General features: G+C 34.7%; 1 protein-coding gene across 1 annotated transcript in view; it reads right to left on the reverse strand.

The window, feature by feature from the left end:
• Positions 1-24,442, reverse strand: part of LOC110186968 (hdc homolog, cell cycle regulator) — a 115,253-nt gene extending 90,811 nt beyond the window's left edge. The window contains exon 1 of the mRNA XM_020956314.2: positions 21,840-24,442. Within this exon, the coding sequence (XP_020811973.2) occupies positions 21,840-23,134 (1,295 nt within the window). The 5' untranslated portion in view covers positions 23,135-24,442. The remainder of the gene's footprint in view (positions 1-21,839) is intronic.
• Positions 24,443-24,849: the final 407 nt, after the last annotated feature.

The following is a 24,849-nucleotide window of genomic DNA, read 5'->3' on the forward strand; positions in this document are numbered from 1 at the left end:
TGTCGCTCGAAGGAGGAGGGAAAAAAAAAGGCATGATAAGCATCGGCTGAAAAGTCACCTACTCACAGCCAAAAATAAATAAAATACAAAACAAAAAACCAAATTGAAGCAGGCCAAAATAAACGAAAAATCAGACGGGGAGGAGCTGCAAGAGCCGCACCCTGAAATGTGTCAAAGATCAACTGACAAAAATCGTCAGACAACGACGATGGCAATAAACAAGAAACAAATGTTGAACACAGCAAGAAAAATAAATAATAATGTAGATATAGAAATGATGTTTCAATATTTTGAATTTCAAAAATATAAATATAGTCCGAAAATGTATTATGGATTTAAACATTAACCCTAACCCAAAACCTTAATGAAAAAAAGAACTTTTCTACTTTTAGTATTATTATTTTTTTAGTACAATATCCATGTTAAATATTTATACATCAGTTTTAATATTTTAAATACCATTATTTCTATTTATTTAATTTCAAAATTTTCCACAGTGCACCCAAGACATATGGCAAAGAGCAGGAAATAAACCGACAGTAAAATGCAATTGAAAACGAAACTGCAAAAAATGAGAAAGAGAAAACGAAAACCAAAACTTTGCGCCGTGAGAATATTAATTTTTAACTCAACTAAAAATAAAATACGAAAAAATTATACAAAAACTTGTTCCGTATCTTTATCTCATGTGAACCATCTGTACTTCATTTTTCTTTTCCAGGTCGTAGGCGTTGCCAAAGGTTAAGCCAAGTGACCAGAGGACGGCGCCAGGAATGGGGGGAAAAGCAAACCAATCGAATACAATGCAAAACCATTGATCGAGAGACGAACAAACAACAAATCCAGAACAATTGTCAATATAATTTCCCATTTAATGGCTAGCTAATGAAAGGGTCCTCTTTCTTTGACTGAATGCGAAATCTTGTAAACGAAAGTCAAAGTTTAGTCCTGATAAGACATCGATTACGATTTCGATTCCAATATTTGTTCAAGTGCCAGCTGCAAGCTAAGAAATATATATATATATATTAATAAATGTGATAAAGCCCGGCCCCTTTCCTTTGTTCAGTTCTTAAGTTTCTTATCAATTCTCCAACGCACAAGCCTTGAGCCTGAAAACTTTGCTATATACACACAGCTGCAGATCAATTAATATATGTATTTAGTCCCAAGACGATATTTGTAAAATACTTGATAATATTAAGTCATTTTGATAATTTGGCATTGGTTAACTTTAGATAAAATTAAGATTTATGGCTTTATTTTTGATTGGTTTTATTTTTGATTGGTTTTATTTTTATAATTTTTCTTTTGATCTTAAGTGACTTGTGTTAATTTTACTAGGGCTTATTGTTACAAGTCCTAGTGTTCATTTTATTGTTATAGAAATGAACTTTTATTAGTGTTTATTTCTCTAGTGTTTATTTCTCTAGTATTAATTTCTCTAGTATTAATTTCTCTAGTATTAATTTCTCTAGTATTAATTTCTCTAGTATTAATTTCTCTAGTATTAATTTCTCTAGTATTAATTTCTCTAGTATTAATTTGTCTAGTATTAATTTGTCTAGTATTAATTTCTCTAGTATTAATTTCTCTAGTATTAATTTCTCTAGTATTAATTTCCCTAGTATTCTCTTCTGTTTTCCTTAGTGTTCATTTCTCTACTGTTCATTTTCCATTGTTCATTTCAGAGAATTAATTCTTTTGGGATATGAATTATTATAATCTTTACTAATATTTCGTGCCCTAAAATATTTCTTTTTATAAAAACCTAGAAATATTTTGATCCCAATTGCAAAGACATTGCTGCAAGTTTAATTTCTCAAGAACTACATAAATATGAAGCTTGTAGGGCTAAAATTTTCACCCCAGTCATGTTCATATACATATATAAGCAATTGTACATATAGCAATGACAGCTGATCTTTTCAAGTGACCCACTTAGCGTGTGTTTGCATATCGGCCAGCAACACACACTTTCCTTTTCACAGCCCTCAAAAAAAAAACCAACCAACAAACAAACAGTGGGCAACAATGCAACTCTTTTGTGCCCACGAACTTTTAAGTTTGTTTCATAAATATTTGCAGCAATCGCGAGAAACTGAAAACCGAAAAAAAATTAAAATAAAAACTAAACACTTTTTTCAGGGGCCTTAATTTATTTCTTTTTTTTTTGTATTTTTTTAGTCTGTATTTTTAGAAAGTGCGTGCGTAATTGAAGTTTTAGTCGCTTGGCAAATAAATTGCCACAGTCAAGTCAATAAATTAAGCAAAAGCAAGGCGGGCGCAAACCCAAAGCAGCAACAGCGACTGAGGCAGAGGCAGAGGCAGCAAACAAACTGCAATTGCAGTTGCAACAACAATTGCATTCGAGGCGAATGAACGCGCAATGCAACGCTCTGTTGGCGCTGACTGCGACGTTAAAGTCGATGCCGGCAATGCACTTTGCCAAGGACAGATCCATTGAAAAACGTTGAAGCAGCCGAGACTGTTGCAACGGATCTCTTGGTTGGTTTACACTGAGAGAAAAGTCATCAAGACATAAAAATAATTTCAGGAAAAAATTGAATCATAAAATATATAAAAATAAATATGAATGTTGTATTTTTTGAATTGTTGAATTTGTATTAAAAAAGTTTGTAAATGAGTTAATAAAATTTCTATAATATAAGATCTGGCTGAAATCTGACAAGCACGAGCAAGAATATGCATGAAAAAGCAAGTATTGACAAGTATTTTCTTTCATTTATAATTATTGGTTGTACGATTTTTAAAGGGTTTTCCCAACTTGCATAAATAATATTATATTATATATTTTTCTCCCTTACTTCTCTATCCCAGTGCAATGGCTATGCGTGTAATTTATAAATATAATTAATAGAATTACACGGCATACGCGCGCAATATTGACACTGATATTGTGTGCTTGAAGTCTCCTCTTCTTTCACATAGTCGTAGTTATAGTTTAATGCCCGATGAAACAAAGCCCCAAGGCTGTAAAAGCAAAAGCAACAATCGCAGCAAACAGCAAACAATAAAAACAAAAACAAAAAACAAACCTAGTAATACAAGGAACAAAAGCAAAGAAAAACCAAACAAATGGATGGACTCAGGAAGAGAAGTTAAGGATGGGAAAACATGTTTTTAAAAGTCTTAAATGATGCGAAATATAAAAATATTATATAACAAATATAATATTATTTAAATTGAAATTAAAATCAAATTTTCTCCAAGCTTAAAAATAACTTTTTTTAATTTTGTTTAGTTTTAGCATTTATAAAGATCTTTCTGTTATGATATGATATCTTAATAATATAATAATTCAAGGTTTATTATCTTACAGAAACCCTTAATTAATTTTATTTTGTTCTAGGATTTTATTTAAACAAGTTTTCTCCCTCGAAGTTCCACTGTACTTAAAAGTGGGTGGAAATGGAGAACTATTGACGGTATACCACTAAATCCGAATGCCTTTGTTTTCGCTCTTTTATTCATTCAGGGCACGTTCAAGGCTTCCCACAACCATCGTCACACCAACTGGCTTATCTAGTTGGATTTTTTTCCCTACAGGTTATTTGCTAACTAGAAATTGACAGCTAAATGGATAGATTTGAAATGAGGGAAAATTAAAGTTGATCCTACCAACTACTACTCCCTGTGTCTTTTCAAAAATTTCATTTCAATTTCTGTGCAACATTTCAATCAATATGCAAATTGTTTATGAAAATTGAAAGTTTAATATTTTGTTTTTCTTTATTTTCAGTTTTTTTTTTGTCGACTTGTTTTGATGGTTAATTAAAAGTCAGAAATTGTCGCCTAATGCCAATGTGCATATTTCATGCAAAATTTGCAAATTTTTTGTTGTACATTTTACTTATGGGTGTGTGTAGCTTTTCTGGGCGGTAAAGTGGGCGTGTCCGGCGTGTGTAAAGTGCATTTACCTCTGACTGCAGTAAAGTCGGGTGGAAAAAAAAAAGATATAATAAATATACAACCGGCATGTGATTGACTTCACTCAAATGCGTGGCACGTTTTTTTGTGCAATAGCTTGATAAATAAAAAAAAAATAGATATACAAATATATATATACATATATATATAGAAAAGGTAAGAGAGTTGGCTACGCACAATATTTGTATTTTTTATATATGTATATACTTTGCTAAGCAACTCGTTTCAAACGCGTTTTTCCTATGGCCAATTTCAGCGATCAAGCGGATCGGGCGTATGAGTAATATTTGTGAGTGGGGCCAAAACAGCAACAAATTTTTATTTAATTAAATGCAATAACCGAAGCAAAGTAATTTAAGAACTTTTACAAGGAAATCAATGAATCATCAATTGTTAAAAAGACGTTCAAAGAAAATTATTAAATGGAAATGGAAACAACTAAAAAGGGCTAATGAATTCAGAATTTGAAAATATTAGTTAAATAAAGCAAGCATCTGGTGTGTAAAAAAATACAATTTAATAAACAAAATTCATAACTAGAATTCGGGAATTTATATATTTATGACCTGTTAAAAAATTATCACTTTTTTACACAAAAAAAAAAAATAAACAAGACACAAAATGAATATAAACTAGGAAATACCATTTGAAATTCACAAGAAACAAAAAAATATACTAAAGCAAAGGAATTTATTAATTTATAAAAGCATTTAACACATTGCTATAAAATATCTACAAAATAAACATAACAGTAAAATATCAGAATACACATTTTAAAAGCACTCAATAAGAACAACAAAAACACTTTCAAATAAAAATAAAAAATACAGAAATAAAAATCCCAAAATTGAAATTAAAATTGCATTCTCATATCTGAATAAAACGCCGCATAGCAAGTTGCGTATTTTATTTTATTTTATTTTGTTTTGTGCTTTTGACATTTTTGTTTGTATTTATTTGTTGATATTTTTGTTGTTTTTGTTTTTATTTCTCAGAGCTCTTACGAATTTGGCAACTGCAAGTCAAATTTAATTTGACAGGCCGCGTAATGAACGTAAAAAATATAAAAAAGTCCAAAAATTGAAAACTGAAAAATGGCAGCTGGCAGCCAAGTGGCCAAAAACAAAGCTTTTTATGGCCACAAAACCGAATTTGAGCTTTGACTTGTTTTGTTTTTTTTTTTTTTTTCGCTATATACGATTTGGATTTTCGCGACTGTTTTTCCATTGGCAAAATGCAAATCAGCGATAGAGAGAGGATGGGATGACAGCCCAAAATTAATGGCAATAATAAACAATTATTGAATAATTGAAATTGAGTTTGGGACGTGGGGCAAATTGATTTGTGGATGCAACTGCATAATAGCCACAAAACTGTAATCATAAACAAGGCAAAAGGATGATAATAATACTCAGGAAAAACTGTGAGGGGGGAGTGAGGAAAAAGAAAAGCGTAGGAAAACCCAGACAGTCTAAAGGCGAAGCAAACAAAGCGGAAAATGTTGACAAAACATGAAAAACAGCAAAAGGGGGGAAACAATAGTTGGAAAGAAAGTTGGAGCCAAGTGATAGAACCATGGAATACCTATTCATTGTTATTTATTTAATTTAAAAAATATTTTTTTTATAATTATAAGAAAATTGGGTTTCAACTTTAACTGTTCACAATTCTTTTCATAGGTAATTAGTGAAAAAATTAAGTTTGTGTTTAGATTTAACTCCTAAAACCTGGCTTTTTTGCAACTTACATACTTGTTTGTATTTCCTGATATTTCAATTTAATATTTAATTCAATATTTCATTGAAGACTTAATGTATTATAAAGATTAAGGTATAGGTTAACATGTTTATTTCAAATTATTTGAAACAAAATTATAAGAAACATAAAACCTATATACCCCTCTTACTCCAAACCTTACCCTGTGTATATAAAAAGAGTTGCGGGCTAAATTGAAAAATAAAAGTTACGTATTAGCCAGACGACTGTGGGGGGTATGGATATAGAAGGGGGTGCCGAGGGGGTTTTGGCCATAAAGTTGGATGAATGAAATGTCTGGCTGCCATTCCGAGTTGCCCTGGCAGAAGTTGAGTGGTTTTTCCAGGAGGGACGACAGTTGATCGGGTAATTAGCGTGTCTGACCTTCTGCCCGTACTTCACTCCCTCTCTCTCCCCCCTATAAATCACAATGCCACAGAAAAAGGACGAGGAGGTGGAGGTGGGGGTGGAAGGCAGCCACTTGATACCAGGCTCTTGGCCAAAGTGTCTGCCAAGATGGCGCCAGGATAATGCCGTTCAAGCAGCGAGAAATGGAAATTGATTGTTGGCATTTAAATATTTTATCGATTGGAGAGAAGCCAGCTTAAGGCATATAAATTTTTTTGTAAAAATTGTCCGATCATTCCTATGGCAGCTATATGATATAGTCGTCCGATCCGGCCCGTTCCGACATATATACGAGTGAGAGTATATAGAAGGCTAACTACAAAGTTTCATTCAGATAGCTTCAAAACTGAGAGACTAGTTTGCGTAGAAACGGACAGACGGACAGAAGGACAGACGGACAGACGGACAGACGGACATGGCTAGATCGACTCGGCTGTTGATCCTGATCAAGAATATATATACTTTATATAGTCGGAGGTGCCTCCTTCACTGCGTTGCAAACTTCTGACTGAAATTATAATACCCTGCAAGGGTATAAAAAAGCTAAAGGTTCAAAATAAAAACCCTCAACAAATTTGGGACATAAAGTCGTGGATAATTATTCTCAGAAAATTTATATTTCTTTAAAAGAAAATATATAAAAACTATATTAAAAATAAACATGTCTTGAAAAATAACCATCATATTAAGTTAATATTATTAAAGTTCCCAAGATAACCCAAGAAATACCAAAGGATAAGGCAAAAAAGACCTCATGCTGTGAGGGAAACCTTAGAAAAGCCAGAATAAACTTTAGCTTGAGCAGGCTTAAAGTCAAGTGCATTCCTTTACACTCTAAAAATATATAACCTAAGTAAAAACCTCATCAACTTTTTTACCTTATAAATATTTAAATATTTCTTTAAGAAAACTTCACTCCTCTTTTGCTTACTTTCAATATACTTGAAAATAAACTTGAAAAATGTATTCAATTAAAAAAGTTTCCACTTGCAACAAGCTGGCACCTCTTTCAACCCGAAAACCCTGAAGGAGACTCTACTCCTTCTCCTCTCTGGTTACCCCTGAACTTGTAGCCTTCTTTTTAGTGTTCTTTTTAGCGGCTCTGTTGCAGTTGTAAGAGTTCTGGCCAAGAATGCCAGCCAGAATGCTCTGCTCTGCATAACTGTAAATGAGCCCAAAAAAGAAGAGGGAGGGGTTAAGGTTGAAAAAGGGCATTGGCAACCACATTGCGGTTGCCTCTGTCTGCGGCCCCAAACTCCCCCCTTTTTTTAATGTCTGCGCCTGCTTAGCATGTAAATAATGTGCACGAAATTATGAATGCAGCTAATTAGCAAAGGAAGCAGACGACGAGGACGAAGAGTCCTGGCCAAAAGCACCTCCTCAGAGTCACGCTTTTGTTAGCCATCTTCAGGCTTCATCTGCAAGCTGCTGCAGCAAATGCACAGAGAGAAAAGGGTAGATAACCCAAAGGGTAAATGATAAAATAAGAAACAAGCCTCACAAGAACTCTGTAAACTAACTATTTATAAGTATTTCGACCAAATTACAATCTCAATTCCAAATTAAATCAAGTATTTTTATTTCCTGTTTAATAAACTATAAAAACCATTGAAAAATCTGTACTATTTCTCTCCCTTTATATTAAATTCATTATGTCATTGAACTGTTAAACTGCTCTTAAACGTTAGCCGCTTTGTTTTTTTTGTTTGTTTATGACGCCACGGGGAGCATTTAACTTAAAGTGGCAAACAAATAATTCAGGGAGTTCAAAGGAGAAGAGCCCCTCCCCCCATCCTCCTACCTGTACCACACTCCCACCTGGCCATAAAGCTTAAGTTCTGCACTTGCCACTTGCCGCGATTTATGGCCTCTTGCAGTTGAGGAAAAGGTGGAGAAAATCGCATCTTATACAGGTAGCTTCACTTACCTGTAAAAGGAAAGGAAAGAAAATATATATATTGGGATTAGTTTAAAATTAATGGTTAACATTTGAGATAAAGTTAAGGATAGTTTAAGGGTATATAAAATAGCTATAAAAATAATATAATTAAATTCTAGTTGAGAAGCCTCAAGGGAAAGGTATTTTATAAAGGAAACACACTTAAACTGAGATTCATGGCTAGTTACTTTGATTTGTTTAAGTTTCCATCATGAAAAATCCATTATTTTCTTCTTTATTTACCTTTCTTATATTTTATCCTTCATTTTTATTTTCCCATTTATTCACCTTGCTTAAATATAATTAAGAAAAATAAACAAAATAAACTCAGACACGCCTGCATATCCCGTTTCTGTTCTGAAACTTGTTAATAGCCTAGGCCTTGACAAGTTCAAGTAATGATAAGAAATAAATGAATATACACCAGAGAAAAATAAAGCAAAATATAAATAAAATTAAAAAAAAAAAGAAGTGGATGTCAGGCTGCCCAGCAGATGCTACCTTAAGATTAACTTCAACTTCCAACTTCAACTTGGCAACGGACTTCTTCCCAAGGATTTTGTTGTTGGTTAGCCTGAATTTACGTTTAAACATTTTATATTCACTCTTTTTTTCCTTGGTTTCTTTGTACAACAATTTTATCGCGTGCATAAACAAGATGCGGGACAGCCACAAGAAAAAAAAAAACAAAATAAAAGATATTTATATATATGTATATATATATATATATGTGTGTATAAAAAACGAAACGAAGTCAACTCCACACTGAAAATATCAGGTTTACTACAAAGTCATGCAACACGGTCATGGGTATTTCTGTCTCTTTTCTACTTTAGCTACCCGTCTCACCCGCGCCTTTCGATGTCAGTTGAATGCTGCAAATTATTGCAGGACATTTGCCCGAATCGCCAAAGGGTAAACAATTTTTTTTTTGCATTTATTTATGTATTTTTACAGCAAACCAGGCAAAGAAGGTTAAACGGCAACAAACAAAGGAAAGTGAAGAAGATAAATATTTTGTGGGTTAAGAAGGAGATCTTGCAAAAAAAATGAATACTCTTAAGGAAGTATTTTTATTTATAATTTTAAGATTGTATAATAAGACCAGATTTTAAAATGGATTTTAAGCCTTTTAAGAAAGCAGAGATATATGTGTTATTTAAGTTGAAAACTTCTATGAGGTGGTTTATTTTTTATATATACCAGAATGATCTGAAACTTTATATGATGATATATTTAGTAAAGATTAAGCTAGTTACAAAATTTCAGGCAGATATCTTAAAAGGTTTACGAAATAACAGACTTTAAACCCTATTATAATTGTATCATACGATCTCGTTAAGGGATTATCATTATAAATTAGTGCAATAAATATCACTTTTAAACCTTTAATTTATTATTAAACAAACTTCAACCTTTTCAGCAAGTTTAATACTCTTTTAAAGAGTATTAACATCAATTTCAATGGGTACCCAAAGAAATCCGTGCATCAACTGCAAAAGAGCAGTGTGCAAAGAAAAATAAAAATAAAATACAAAGTCGAAGATGCTGCTGCAGTATTATCTTTCACAGCAATTACAAAAGCATCGACAGCTATAGCGATATTATAAAATATTCAGGGGCTTTCGATTTTTCAGGTCAGCAATGGAAGAAGGAACGAGGACACAGAGTGTAACAACAATCGAAGGCGAGAACAGTAAATATTTATTTATAGTCCGATATTTTTTTTGTTGCAAACCTTTAAAGTGCCACTTTCTTTTGCTTTTTAACCATTTTACACATTTTTCTGAATTTATGCATTTTTATTGATTTAAATCCCAGGCAAATGTCGTTGTGTTTTTTTTTTTTTTGTATTGCACTCACTTTTTTAATAAAAACGAAACGAAAGTAAAGTTGATCGAAGCAGCAACCATATCATCGATAATGGGGTATAACCCCTCGCCCCCCTCTTTCGCATTTTCCCAATAAATGTTGCATTTTTATTGGGGGCTGTCATCAGGTGGAGAGAGAAGTAGGGAAAAGGAGTTGCACTCGAAAGTGAAAGTTAACTTTTTAAGGCAACAACAAAATATATATCTTGGGTTAACACACATGTGCTGTGCTGTGTGTGTATCTTTCTTTGCTCTCTTTCGGACCCCGTCTTTGGGAGCCCAATTTTTGTTGATTAGTTTTTAGTTGTTTTTGTGTAATTTTTTTTCCTGCTTTAATTGAATCAACGACAACATTTTGCCCGTTTAAGGTTGGACACAGTGTTGTTGCGTTGCGTCCCGCTCTCCCTGCAACATTTAACATTTAATTTTAATTGCCGCTGGCGCCGCCTGCCCAAGTTCAATAAACTTGTCTAAGTCGATGTTGCTGTTGCTGCTATTGCTGCTGCTGCTGTTGCTGCTATTGCTGCTGTTGCTGTTGCTGTTGCTGCTGCTGTTGCTGCTGCTGTTGCTGCTGCTGTCTGCTGCTGCTATTGCTGCTGCTGCTATTGCTGCTGCTGCTATTGCTGCTGCTGCTATTGCTGCTGCTGCTATTGCTGCTGCTGCTATTGGTGCTGCTGCTATTGCTGCTGCTGCTATTGTTGCTTTTGCTACTGCTGTTGCTGCTGCTGTGGCATGCTGCAATAGATACGCTGCAATTTTCGCATGTGCAACGTGCAGCCTTTCAGCAATTGCCGCCGCCACACAATGAAATGGAGCCATTGGCCCCCTCCACTGCCATCAACACCAACCGATCCGCTTCGATCATCGGATATCAAAAAGCAGCGATCGTTGCCCCAAGTTGCATGTGGCTTATACTATACAAACTCTAGTCATATATATATATATATATCTTTGTTAATTACAAATATCGGTGATTGGGTTGCTCCTCGGCAACAGTGCACAATATTAAACAGAGAAATAATGGCGTGAGAAAGTTTTGCGGCTTTGTGGGAGTGTTGTGGATCCCTGATATTGATCGGGTTAGCGGGAATATCTCTGAAGATATTGAGTTGATTGGGTGATATATGATATTTAATATCAAAAAGTAAGTGTTTCAGTAATTTAAATTGATATATTAAATTTCATTGATGAAATTCACCTAATAAATGTATAATAAACCTATTAAGGCATATTTAAAATTATAGCAAGGTAGGTTTGTAAAAAGAGAAACAATGAACATTTAAATGTATTGTAATAGAACATTAGATGGTTATAAATCGGTACTTTGCATTGCAAGATTGAAGTTTTTATCAAGTTTTATGAAGAATATATGGATCTTTTATTTGTTTCACAAGTTTTATTCACATTCAAAATTTAAGAAATATTAAATCAAATTATTTATAACTTAACTGAATAATTATGCCAAACTATCTCTTTCCCTTTTTTTCAACTTCTCTTCATCGTTTTTCCCTTTTTTCTTTTATGGGCCACAGGAAATGAATTTTGTGTGATTATCCTGCAATTAGCTTAATTCCTTTCCACACTCTCTCTCGCTCTCACGATTTTTTCTGTTCTTTCTTTCTCTGCATTTTCTCCCCATTTCCCTTTTTTTGTTTAAGCGAATTTTGTTTCTTATTTTTTGTGGCTTTTGCTAATGATCTGTCACGCCCCGGGGCGAAACGCATAAAAATGCATTTGGTGTCGTCGCCTCCGAAATAAATGGGGGCAAAAAAAAAAAAATAAATAAATAAAAATAAAATCCAAAATGGGGATGCTACTCAGGGATAAAGCTGAAGAGAGAGAGAGAAAACCTACAAAAATGCATTTATTTATTTGCGGCGGTTTGATCGTAAAAATAATTTGCTTTTATTGCCCAAAACGGGGCAAATGATGTTGCCGCCGTTGCTGCTGTTGCATGCACCCAAAAAAAAAAAAAAAAAAAACAGGGAAACTTTAATGCGTTTTATGTCCTCCTTGGTACTTTTGCTGGCTCCACTTTTTTATATTTTTTTCCCCTTTTTTTTGGACCGCAGCAAATCCGAGAATCAACACCAAAATATGGCTCGCCTCAAGCTCAAATTTGTAAATTTATTTTCTTAAACCGAAGAGCCATTGACATTTGCCGGACCGCCCAAGCACTTATTCAATTAAACAAAACGCAATTGTTGTTAACACGATACCAAACATCGCCCCTGTGTGGCATATTGTCCCTATCCAAAGTCATGAAGCGTCAAATTGTTATGGCCAAAAGATGGAAAAGATACAAATGGCAACGGTTATCGCACAACAAGCGCAATCAGTCGTGTCGCCGAATAGATATAGAGCAAGGATATAGTATATAAAATGAGCTCGATCCTGACACAGACAACAAGCAAACAAACTATGAAGGCGGGGTAAGCACTTGGCTGAGTGCAACTAAATAGATATTATATAAGCATAAAGAATATGTTTGCCTTCAGCCACGCATTCAAACACCAAATAACAAAAATAAGAGAGGGGAAAAAATAGCAGCTTTAGCTACTTGAAAAAAATGTTACAACAAAACTAGTAAAGCCTTAAGGATATCCTTGAATTTTACAATAATAATAAAAATATTACTTTAATTGTTATGAAATTTTAATGATGAATAAATAATGAACCTATTAAGTCATATTTAAAATTATAGCAAGGTAGTTTTATTTTTAAAGGAACTATGAATAGTTGTATGTATTATAATAGAACCTTAGATGTCTATAAATCCTTGCTTTAAGTTGAAAATTTTTTAAATATAAAAAATACATTTTTAAAGTGAACTTGGAACTTAAAAGGTTGTATCTAAATAGTTTTCAAAATATTATTAAATCTTTAAAGGTATTACAAACTTTTCTCCTGTGAATCCATCATCCCACATTCTCTTCCTAAGATTACAGGGTATCCACCAAAATGGTAGAATGAGAACTAAACAAGCTAATAATCATAAAACCAAATGACTTTGAACGACGTCGAAACGTTCTCGCCGCTTGTTGTCCTTTTGACAGGATGCAGGATGAAGCTAAAGAAGAGGAAACTGCAAACGAGGCAGACGAGGCGAAGACAAACCCCGAAAACTGAGACGCTTGAAGCGTGAAGAATAAGAAAAAATAAAGGGCAAAAGGAAAGGCGGGGCGGGGCAGCTGGTGGAGAGAATCATCAACATTATCGTCAGGGAAATGGCGGCAGAGTGACGATTAAAATTTAAGCTTCATTTGTTGCTCTTGTCTGACTTCTTCTCGTGGCTGGAAAAAGCTGGTTCGTCGCGGAAAATATGGAGAGTTTGTGGTGTAAGCAAGGATTTTCCATGGTTAAGTAAAAGGGGACTGTGATTGAGTAGGTGTCAAATGTTGAATGAGGCAACAACGAAAAAAAATGGAAAGGGTTAAAAAACTGCCAGACTGTCAATTTTCCATTTCTCCCCTTCCCGACCATTTTCTCTATCTAGCTCCCTCACGAAATGAAAATTGCAACTAATAAACAAATATACAAGAAAAACAGTAAAGGATTGGGGGAAATGGTGAAGGAGGAGGAACTGCAAGCGACACAAATTGCAAAATGCAACATAACACAAGAGTTCCGAGGGCACCACCACGCCCACAAAACTCTGAATGCATTCGCAATCAGATTGAATGGGAAAATCAAGGGGATTCCCCACACTCCCATTATGTTGGGTGGGGGGGGGAGAAAGTAGGGGACAGGGTCAGGGTTCAGGGGCAGCAGACAGACAGACACAGTCAAATGTGGAATCGTTTTAATGGATATCAAATAGGGAACAAAACAAACATTCCCACACAAATACAGAGGCAATGCCAGCCTGCAAATGCATAAATGCACTGGGCGAAAATTGCAAGGACTTTAATTCGAAGACATAGATTTTTTTATCCTTAAAATTCCCAAATCTAAATTCAGTGACATTCTAGAAACAAGCTTTTTCGTTTACAAAATTTTAATAAATGTTCTAAACTTAAAGAATAATCGATTATACATTATATTATTATATTAATATAATTTGAATACCTAGAATATATATACAAAATACTATTTTATATATTGTCTTTTCTACTCTCCACTCTCTTATATATTCCCACTTCTATAATAAGAATTTAATTATTATTTATCTAGTATAATAATTGATATACTCCTAATTACTCAACATTTTTATTTCCAGTACCCTCCAATAGGATCTGAACTGCGACAGGCGGTTCCAATCAGAACTCCAACTGGGCAAAAAAAAAAGAGAGAGAGTAAGGAAAACGAGGGGCAAAAAAGGAGCAGGACAACTGCAGTTTTGTTTCATTTGCACAAACATTTCATGTTTTGTATTCCTTGCCTGTGTTCTGTTTTTTTTCTGTTTTACTTTTCGCTTTTCAACGTGTTCATCCACGCCCGCCCCCATTTCCGCCTCCTCTACACCTCCTCCCCATCCCCCACCTTCACTCCTTTTTCCTTGCTCTTTCATTGCGCCAGGCTCGTTTTTACTGTTGGCATTCATTTTTTTTTTCTACACTTTTTTTTTGCACGTTGCGTTTTATTTTTGTGTCTGGCAGCTGCTCGCCAGCCAACAAGAACAACAACAACAATATTGATTGCAATTTCAGCCTGCAGTGGATAAGAGGCGGGGGGATAAGCGACAGAGAGAGAGAGAGAGGAAAGAGAGTTGGGGCCTGGGTACTCATTCTCATTCTCATTTGGCTGAATGGCCCAACACAAAAGCCTAAAAGCACACATACACACAGAGAGAACGGAGAGATGCACCGTCAGAGGAGGCGGCAGACAGATAAACACACACACAGACACACAGGCACAAAGCTTGGCTTATGAACCAGCAAAAACAACAACAGAGGACATCATGCTGGCAATATATCGAGGAAGCAGTGCGAGAGCAAGCAGTGGGCAGAAATAGGGAAGTAGTGCACTGTGAGAAAAGGAACTAAGTAGGGAACTAAAGAATGGTAAATGAACTAGCAAAAATTTATTTAAAAATATATATATATTTCCTTCAAGGTTTTCTTATTTATTAATTTAACTTGAATTTTTAATTGATCTTGTTTTAATTGAGGAATTTACTTTAATGTGACTTTGAATATCCTTTCATTTATTTATCCTTCCCTTATTAATTATTACGCGTCCATAAAGAGGTTTAAAAATGTAATATATAAAATTATATTTATCAAATTGTTAATAATATTGTTATTTATATATATTTATATTTTTTTAATTAATAAATATGATCAATTTAATAAAAGTGTATATATTTTTTTCCCCCGTGTAGATTTAAGTTCTGCCAAAGAGTGAGCGAGAACGACAAAAAGTTGGAAAGAGCGAGAAACCGAAACTGCTGAGCCAACGAAGCCTTTAAAGTTGGCAAAAAGCCTGCGGATGGGTGCTGCACATACATGTGTGTGCGTGTGAGTACATGTGGATACGGATGTGGGTGGTAAATGCAGGAGGAAGAGGAAGAGGAAGAAGCAGAAGAGAACGGAAGAGGCGGAGATGGAGTTGCCCTGGCATTGTCTGTTGGTAATGAAAATACGACAATAATGACGTCGAGGCAACTTTCAGCCGAAGCGAGAAAGAGAAGGTAACACACATGCCACGTACTGCACTACTCCGTGTGTGTATGTGTGAGTGTGTGTGTGTGCACAGTGGGTGTGTGGATGTGACAACAGCTGCAATGCATCAGATACGATGGCATAGTAATGGGTTTTTCACGGGGTTAAGGAGCAGGAGTATCCTTAATTTGTTTTTCTTTAATTATCTTTATTAAAAAGAGAATGTACTTGCAATTTATATCAAAAATTAGAATAACCTTAATAAATCAGTAAAACTTAAAATTTGTTTAATTTTTCAGCTTACTAAGAGTGATTGCAAAAAGTGTGCTTAAAATTCCCAAGTAAGAATTCAGAGCATCAGCAATTAATACTAAAGAAGCCTGTTGATATGGGCAAAAAAGTGTTTACTATAGCCTAATGCTCTTAAATAAAATATATTCAAAATATTTATAGAATATATAATAAACCAAAACGTTAGAATTTCACTTAACCACTGTATGCAATACCTTGGATATGCAAATGTTTATTTAAACTTTAGTATGCGTATCGTTTTGGCAAAAGATTTCATTAATAGCTCTTGTGGTTTCGAATGGGGAACCTAGGAGGGAAACCGAGTAAGCAATGCATACATGATTTGATATCCAACAAAAGGTGAGCTATCCCCTGGAGCTACATAGATACTACCTCCTTCCTTTTGTGGTACCCCCCGTAACGTACTTTTTCCTCGACTACATCTCCCTATACTCCCAATTCCCTCACTATTTCCATTTCTGCCCACACATCGTTATGCGCTTTAATTTGCAAATGGTTTTGCAGATTTGGTTGCGGTTACAAATTTTGTATGCGGGGGAGTACAGTGATAACCCGCTGTGATGAAACTACTCAGCAACAATTTGTATTGTTTGTAAAGAACAAAAAGTGTTAGAAGCGGCGCTGCTATTTTTAATGTTTCCTCAATTTGATTGCCCAAAAAAAAGGTCGTTAATTGCTCTCTGCCTCTTTGTCCAAGCCCCTCGAAGGTCTTTTATGGAATGTAGATATATAACACGGAGAATAACTATTAACTAATAAATATATACATTTAAATGCTTCATGTTAATTAATTAAATTTAAATAAAATGTATTTAAATTTCTTAGTAACTTATTTCTTGTATCTGGCCTAAGTTATTATTTTTATTAGGATTTTAGAATATTTCTAAAATACCTGTAACTTTTTTCTCTGCATTGCTATAAGCTAAATATATTCATATAACCATCCAGATCCAAGTCGCACCATTTCATTTCATGCTCCGCTACCCATCCACATGCGTCTTTTGTTTATTTATCACCGCGTTGAGAAAAAAGTGAAACCCTAACCTCACAAAAAGTATATCCAATACGAATGATGATGATGATGATGATGATGATGATGATGATGATGATGATGATATGGTCTCCCCTTCCCTTCCACATAACATCCAAAAACAATAGCGTGAAACATCGGCAGAAACAAACAGAAATCGTAATCGACATGGCTGTAATGGGGGTTCCGCGTTAATAAAAATTTTACAGTGCAGAAATTTATGCTTCAAGTCTAGACGACAGTTTTTTTGGAACGTGCTCAATTAGTTGCTTTTACAGAATGAAGCTAAGAGAGGGGGGAGGGGAGTGGTAGGGGGGCAATGGAAAATAACGAGAAAAACAAAAGCAGAATTTAAATGAAATTTTTGCCATGCCTCACGACTATAATTCAATCATATTTACTGTGTGTAGAAATCCCTCCCTCCGCTCACAATTTCAAAGATAAACTATGCACCGATATGGGGATATATACTATAAGACATCTTTGCATATTCCATATGTACCTCTCACTCGCACTTTCCATTACTATAATATTTAACAACAAAAGTCGTGCGAAAGTTGTTAATTTACGTTTTATTTTTTTTTTGTATTTTTCACACTCACCCCAGGGGGGGAGTGGCATTTTTGTGTCTGGTTATTTAAAAACAAATATTACGCAAGTATTTTTGACAAGCGACTAGAGAATACTTTACTTTGAGGCATTTCCGCCTCTGTTGACAAAGTAAATAATAAATAATAGTGGTAATGATCTGAAACTTGGGATAATCATGTATTATAACTTGATATACAGAAACCTATAACTAAAATACAAGTATTCTTTTTAATTGTCCATGAATTAGTGCTTATATTTTCAATTATGGGATTAATATAAAAATTATCTTTCTCAATACATTTCCGGTTGTATGTATATTTCGTTTCAAAAATAGAGGAACAATTAAAATCTCGTATAGAATTCCATAAATGCTATTTCAAAAGGAATTTCATAATTTTACTTCCCCTTATCTAGTCATTATTTACCCCATTTCACGTTTAACTAAGGGGTTAGTCACACTCTTTTTAGCGCCCCGTTGTGAGGGGCAAATGCAAATGCAAAGAAATGTTATTACTTTGTTGTTATTACGGTTTCTAGTTGGAATTGCAATTTGTAGTTATTTGTTGTTATTGTTGCTGTGTGTCTATTCTTGGCGTGCCTTTCGCAATTTATTTGCAGTTGTGCGAGCGCGATATTTCGAACGTTCGGGAAAGTAACATATTGCGCCATTATTTGGGAGATGGGGCGCGAAAAATACAAATAATAGGAAATAATTATAGAGAAAATATGCTAAGACTTTTATGTACCCTGTAATCATTTAAAAATATGATTCTTTTATTAACTTGGGGGGTTTATAAGCCAAAAATTGAACATGCTTTTTAGAAAATACCTCTAATAGTCGATTTAATGAATACTATAGTTAAAAATATTATCTTCTGCTTACTTTTCTTTATAATATTGTACCAATTTTCGACAATAGTTGTATTTTCAAAAAGAAAAAAATAAGACAAAAAATATCCATATGAAACTATTATTATTTTTTTTAAATATATTTATATAGTTTTATTATATTGTTTAATTTACCGGTAAAAAGCGACATTTATATAGTTTTTTGCATTTCTTTTAAAATTCCTTCAATAATAATCAATATACCCGTTTATCATTACAAGCTTAGGGTATAGACAGAGTGAGGGCACCCTACTCTTGAGATTTTTGGGCCTATGGATTAGGAAATGTGCAGACGGGCAGACAGACAGACAGGGACAGGAAGAGAGAGAGAGAGAGAGAAAGAGAGACCGCGCAGGAAGAGCTTTCTGCAAATATAAAAAAAAAAGTTCGGGAAGAGGCAAGCAAAAACAAACAAAACTTCCGCCTCATCCACCCACCGAAAATGAATACATAAAATGTGTCTTAACCTTGACATTGAACAGCAAAAAAACATACTTACACACACACACAAACACACACACTGAAAATGTGCCGGCAAAACAAGTTAAAAGAGCGAAAGAGACGCACTGAGCAGGATTTCATTCATTAAACAGAGAAGGAGCTATAAATTTAAAGGGAAAGGCAAGAATTCAACGTTTTTTTATAAATCAGCAAAGTTTGTTTACCAACACACACAATAACAATAAAAATGAAATAAAAAAAAAGTACTGTGCAAAAAATTAAATAAAATAAAAATGGGCCGCGTGTGGCGCTAAAAATAAACATCAGTAAATGCAAACAAAACAAGAAATAAACAAGAAAAAAAAAACGAAAAAGAGCGATAAACAATTTTATGGACGTTTATTTTTGAATTAAACACAAATCATCACAGAAATTTGCTGATAAGCAAGAAGGAATTGCAGACCAAAAAAGAACCGAAAATTGCAGGCAAAATAAAATGAGAATAAAAAGAGGGAGCAAAAATAGAGCTTAGTAAGAAAAGATATAATAATTTCGGGAAGCCAAACTTTATATACCCTTACAGTTTACAATTAATTTATAATATGAAATCTGTAATCTATAAAATAAACAAGCCTAAAATATTTGCATTGTTTGAATAGTTATTATTATTATTTTTATATGACATTTTTTGACAGATCAAAGTTAAAAAACTCATAACTAAGACTAAAAAGAATTGATTTTAATTCGGAAAGTTTTCCTATCTTACTTTTAATTGGATTCATAAGGTGGCTAAATCGATCAAGAATATATATGATTTATAGGGTCGAAAATTACCGCTTCTCAGTGTTACAAGCTTCTGACTAAAATTATAATACCCTATAAGGGTATAAATACGATCAAAGAGAGTGAAAACACACGCAAAAAAAAAACAAAAACAAAAAAAATAACGCAAATATCGTGGCCTTGAAAAGTGGGCAAAATAAAAATAAGAAACACACAAAATAAAAGTCGACCGAGAGCGAGAGCGAAAGACAGCGCACAAAAAACCAGAAGAATGAATGGAATTATGCCATAAAAGGCAAAACAAAGTTCTCAGCTTAGAAGAAAAGAGCGAAGAATGCGGCATGATAGGGAGGGGGTTGAGATTGAAGAAGAAAAAAAAAAAGAGAACAACAAAAACCTGAAGATCGCGTTCAAAACAACAAAAACGATCTAATTCCTTTTCTTGTTTTTTTTTTCTCTTACACTCTGTTGTTTCCTTTTTCTTGCTCAAGTTTTTTTTTTTATAGGAAAATCCAGAGAAATACCGAAATAAATAATATTTTTTTAGCGCCGCTTGGAAACGGAAATATTAATGTTTTCAGGCATTTTAAAATAAATAAGAGGAAACAAGAAGCAGAAGAAAAACATGTGTCTGAATTCCAGATGATGATACATATGGATGGATGGATCTGTTGCTATATGGCAGCAAATAAATTTCAATAATTTCCCTTTTTTTATGATTTATAACTGAACAAGAACATAAGAACAAGAAACAAACACCCAAATAAAAGTGAAAAAGAAAGAACAGAGCAAAATTCTGACTTCAACGAAGGAAAAGGAAATAAAAACACAGCAAGAAATATCAAAAACAAGAAGATATTGCAAAAGAAAATATGAAAAAAGGAATCTCAAAAAAAGAGGAGACGACAGACAGCCTGTCTCTTGCTAATTTACTGGAACAATAAAATAAAAATCGTCAACTTCCTCGAAAGACAGAAATTGTTTATCATTTTTTTTTTCTTCAAATTTTATATTTCAATATTTTTGCAAATATTCGACTGCAGCTGTTCTCAGCCAGCGAATTAGTCAAAGGAAACAGAAACATCAAGGTTATTATATAATATATAGCCGTTGAAGATCGGCAAATGAACGAAAAATGGGCAAACAAACGCCTCAATTGTTGATAACACTGAGCAACATGATAATGGAATAAGAAAATATTAATTTACTATAGGAGTGGGATTTTTTTAAGCAAAAGTATTTTAGATATAAGTAGTAAGTAAACAAGAACTTTATTTTTGCACACCTTTTATCTGTCTGCTAATTTCCCAAAAGTTTTCTTAACAATTGTAATAATTTTCGCTTTTAACGAGAACTTAATTTCCCGGGAAACTTCTTGCAAGAACTTTTTTGTATTTTCTTTGCCCTTTGGCTTTGCCTTGCCGTTCAGTGTAATTGATAAAAGTTTTGTGAATAAATATTGAAATTGCTGATGTGAGCCCCGACTACCACATGTTGGGGAATTTCGCCACACACATTTCACTCTTTTTTCTTTTTTTTGCTTTGCCCCTTGGCCTCTTTTTTCTTTCTTTTTTTTTTGGATTTTACAGAGTGCAAAAATAAAGAATATCAGTTCTGGCAATCAATTTTCCTAGAATTTTATTTTCTATTATATTGATTTTTATCAAAAACTGTGTATTATTCATAATTTCGTTGAATTTCTCTTTGGGAAAATATTTTTTTAAACAATTTAGATATAAATTGCATTTTGAAATTTAATAATTATTATGTAAATAGTGTTTTTTTAATAAACAGATTTTTACTTTTGAAAGCCACAAGTTTTTTGTATTATTATTATTTTTTTGCACATTATAAAGTATACAATTTATGACTTTTTTTTATTGTTTTGTTTCATTGGAATTATTGAATAAATTTATAAGCACTCTCCTCTGAGATTATTTGTTTATACCCAGGTTTTGATGATAAAAATTATATCATAAATAAAATATAATTATATTTCTTATGAAATTTGTTAAAAGCTTTTTGTATTTAATGTTATTTTAGTAATGATAGGTTTTTAAGGAATTTTCAATATTTGTAAACTAACTTTTTAGGGGTTTAGGTCTGCTAAACATGGAAATTCCTATTTGTTCAATTATAAGTGAATTAAATTCTTTATATGCCCACAAAAAAATACATGAACTTCACTTTAATTTTTTAAGTTTAAATTTTCATAAAACATATTCTATGGTTTTAAATATTAAAAAAATATATATTTCTGCACTTACCGCACTCGCTCGGAATATAGTTCAACCTCCTTGTTCTTCTGCTGCTGCACAAGTTGCTGCTGCTCGTAGCTGGCCAATGGCTTAAAGTTGCTAATGTTGGCCAAAGCCCTTATCGGGAACTGTTGCTGCTGCTGTTGTGGCTGCTGTGGAGCAATCAGCAGATTCTTGGATAGACCCAGTCCATTCTGCATGAGGAGCGACTGTTGCTGCTGCTGCTGCTGTTGCTGCAGCAACTGTTGCACGGGGGAAACGGATATCTCACCGCTGGACTGCGAGGCCGAGGGCGAGGTGGAGCCACTTCCGGCACCACTGGAGGATAGACTACCAGCACGAGCTCTTAGATCCAGGCCCAGGACATTATTCGGATTGAGGATGTTGCTCAGAGTGGCCACCACGCTGGGCTGCAGCAGATCCGATCCATTGGTGTTGTTGTTGGCGGCACTGCCATTATTATTAGCATTGCTATTATGCGGCAAACCAGAGCCTATGACACCCACATTGGGATTGGGAGTGATGCCGCCATAAGTGTTGCCATTATTTTGGCTCAATGGCGTCTTGGAGTTACTACCTCCTGCTCCTCCTGCGGCGCCACTGTTTCCTCCTCCTCCTCCTCCTCCTGCGTTGTTATTGTTGTTACGATTTCGCTTTTTCTTGGCCTTCTTCTTGTCATCATCCTCGCTGAGGTTGCCATTGATGGAGCCCCTGTTAGTGCCACCATTTAGGTAAATCAGGGAATTATTTGCAACCGATGGAGCCACCCAATCGAGGTCCTTGCGCAGTTGTCCTCTTCCGCACTTGCAGCTGCAGGCCTTGTGGACCAGTTCGTAGCCCTTCTTGGTCCACAGATGCTGCAATCTCTGCCTCTCCGACCAGGATCTTGTTCTGCCATTGGACTTGAGGGTCTGCAGGACACCCGCCTCCCAGAGTTCGAAGCACTCGCGATGCATATACTGTCCAGCGGAGCAATTCTCGTTGTTGCACAGCACACGGATGCAGTCCGCCAATGAGATCTCGTTGAGGGCAATCAGTGAGTCCAGTTTGCGGCAATCGCCGCTGGGCAGGCAGCAACGTACAACGCCTCCTCCTCCTCCGCCGCCGCCGCCGCCACCTACTCCGTTTCCGGTGCCCTGCATGGGCGCCATTAGAACGGAACCGGAAGTGGAGTTCTCTGAGTAAAAGTGCAGCAATTGCTGCGTATGCTGATGCTGCTGCTGCTGCTGATGTTGATGATGCGTGTGCTGCTGCGTGTTGCTATTGCCGCTGCTGCTAATATTACTGTTGCGACGCGGCGCCATAAATTTCCTTGGTTTTCCTCAAAATGCACGCTGGCTGCTTTTTATTTTAATTTATATTTGTTTTGTTTTTATGGAAAAAATATCTTCTTTTTTAAAAGAGAATAAAAGCTCAATTTCTTTTACGGATCAGCATTTTGCAATGGGGAATTTATATCTCAAAATATTGCTTTGGAAATTTATGGTTTATTGTTGTTGTTCTATAAATGCTTGCAGATTTTTGTATTTATTTATTGAATGTTTCCAGTGTTTTATTTATAGAGAATTTATTTTTGTATAGAGCTTGGAGGTTTATTTTCGTTGGTTTCTTGTATTTTTTTTTCGCGAAGTTTTAGTTATTTGTTGATTTTACGTGCATTATTTATTTGTAGAATTTAGCGGTTGAATTTAATGGAAAAATTTCCATTAATTTTTCTTAGATTGTTTCTGATCCTTTTTTTAAGTTGTATAATTGTCGGAGTTTTTCTTGTATAAATGCTTAATAAATTTGCATGGTCTAAAGATTTTTTCTTGTTGTTTTCGGAATTGTATATATTATTTGATTGTATTTTAAATTGCTTGATTTTTTTATTGCTTTATTGGTTTTATTTTATTTTATTTTTTTATCATACACCTCTTGGCTGTGTGTATCAAAAATATTTCCAAAAAAGAATTTGCGAATTTTTTTTCTTACGCGCTTCACGTTTTGCAGTCTATTTTTAATGAGTTTCCTTAATTTTTGTTGTTCTTGTTGTACCTGAGCTGAGTTTATTATTGTTGGTTTTGTTATATTTGTAGAACGTTAAGTATCAAAAATTGTTTCTATTGTTTATCTGCTTTTGCTCTTGCTCTCTTCTACACACGCGACGCCATGTTCGGCAATTTTTCACATCTTGCTCTGCCTTCGTTTTGCTTTTTGTTTTTGTCCGCCGCTCGCTTTACCGTTTGTTTTTGCCGGCAAGAAAAAAAGGGAAACCGGGTGAAGGAATAAGCGCAAAAATCTTTGCCGACAGAATTGAATTGCAGAACCGTTGTACTATTATTATTCTTTTATATTCATTTCATTTGATTTCTCAACACAACCAGCATGCCACCTATAACACACACCGCATAACACACATATTCTGTATAATATCCAAAAATCTGTCCGAAAGCGAGTAAACTGTGTAAATGGAAAGAACAAACTGTTTTTCTTGTTAATATTTCCCTGATGCCAGCCAACGGTAGTTAATTTTCTCCTCGCAAATTCACGAAGTTTAATTTTCTCCTTGCAAATTCACTGTACGTTTTGCCGCGGCCACAACCGCCACCGTCGAGTTTTTTTTTCGAATTGCCTTTTGTGTCGTTTCGCTTTCTGCTGCCAGAGCTCGGTGCGCTCGTTCTGTTCGCTCGAACTTCGACGCCGACGTCGACGCCGGTGCTGGCTGAGACTGAGACTGAGCGCTTTGAAATGTTGCTTGTTATTTACATCTTTCGCGTGAAAAGAACTATTTTACACGATAACAGATACACGGGGTAGAATTCTCGCTTTATGGGGTCGAATTCTCATGTAGGAAGTAAAATTTAGTAAGAGCTAACAAGATCTTTCTCTCCTTGGCTGTTGGTGTGAGCGAGCACGAGAGAGCTGGCGCGCGTTGGAACTCGTTCTGCTCGAACTTCGAACTAGCTGCGACTGCAGCGGCTGCGGCTCTGCTGGCATTGGCAGCGCCGTTCGGAGTTTGGAGTTTTCCAACGTTGTT

This window comes from Drosophila serrata, unplaced genomic scaffold (assembly GCF_035046125.1).
Source record: "Drosophila serrata isolate PLE 108 unplaced genomic scaffold, ASM3504612v1 contig_382, whole genome shotgun sequence".
Classification (NCBI taxonomy): Eukaryota; Metazoa; Arthropoda; class Insecta; order Diptera; family Drosophilidae; genus Drosophila; species Drosophila serrata.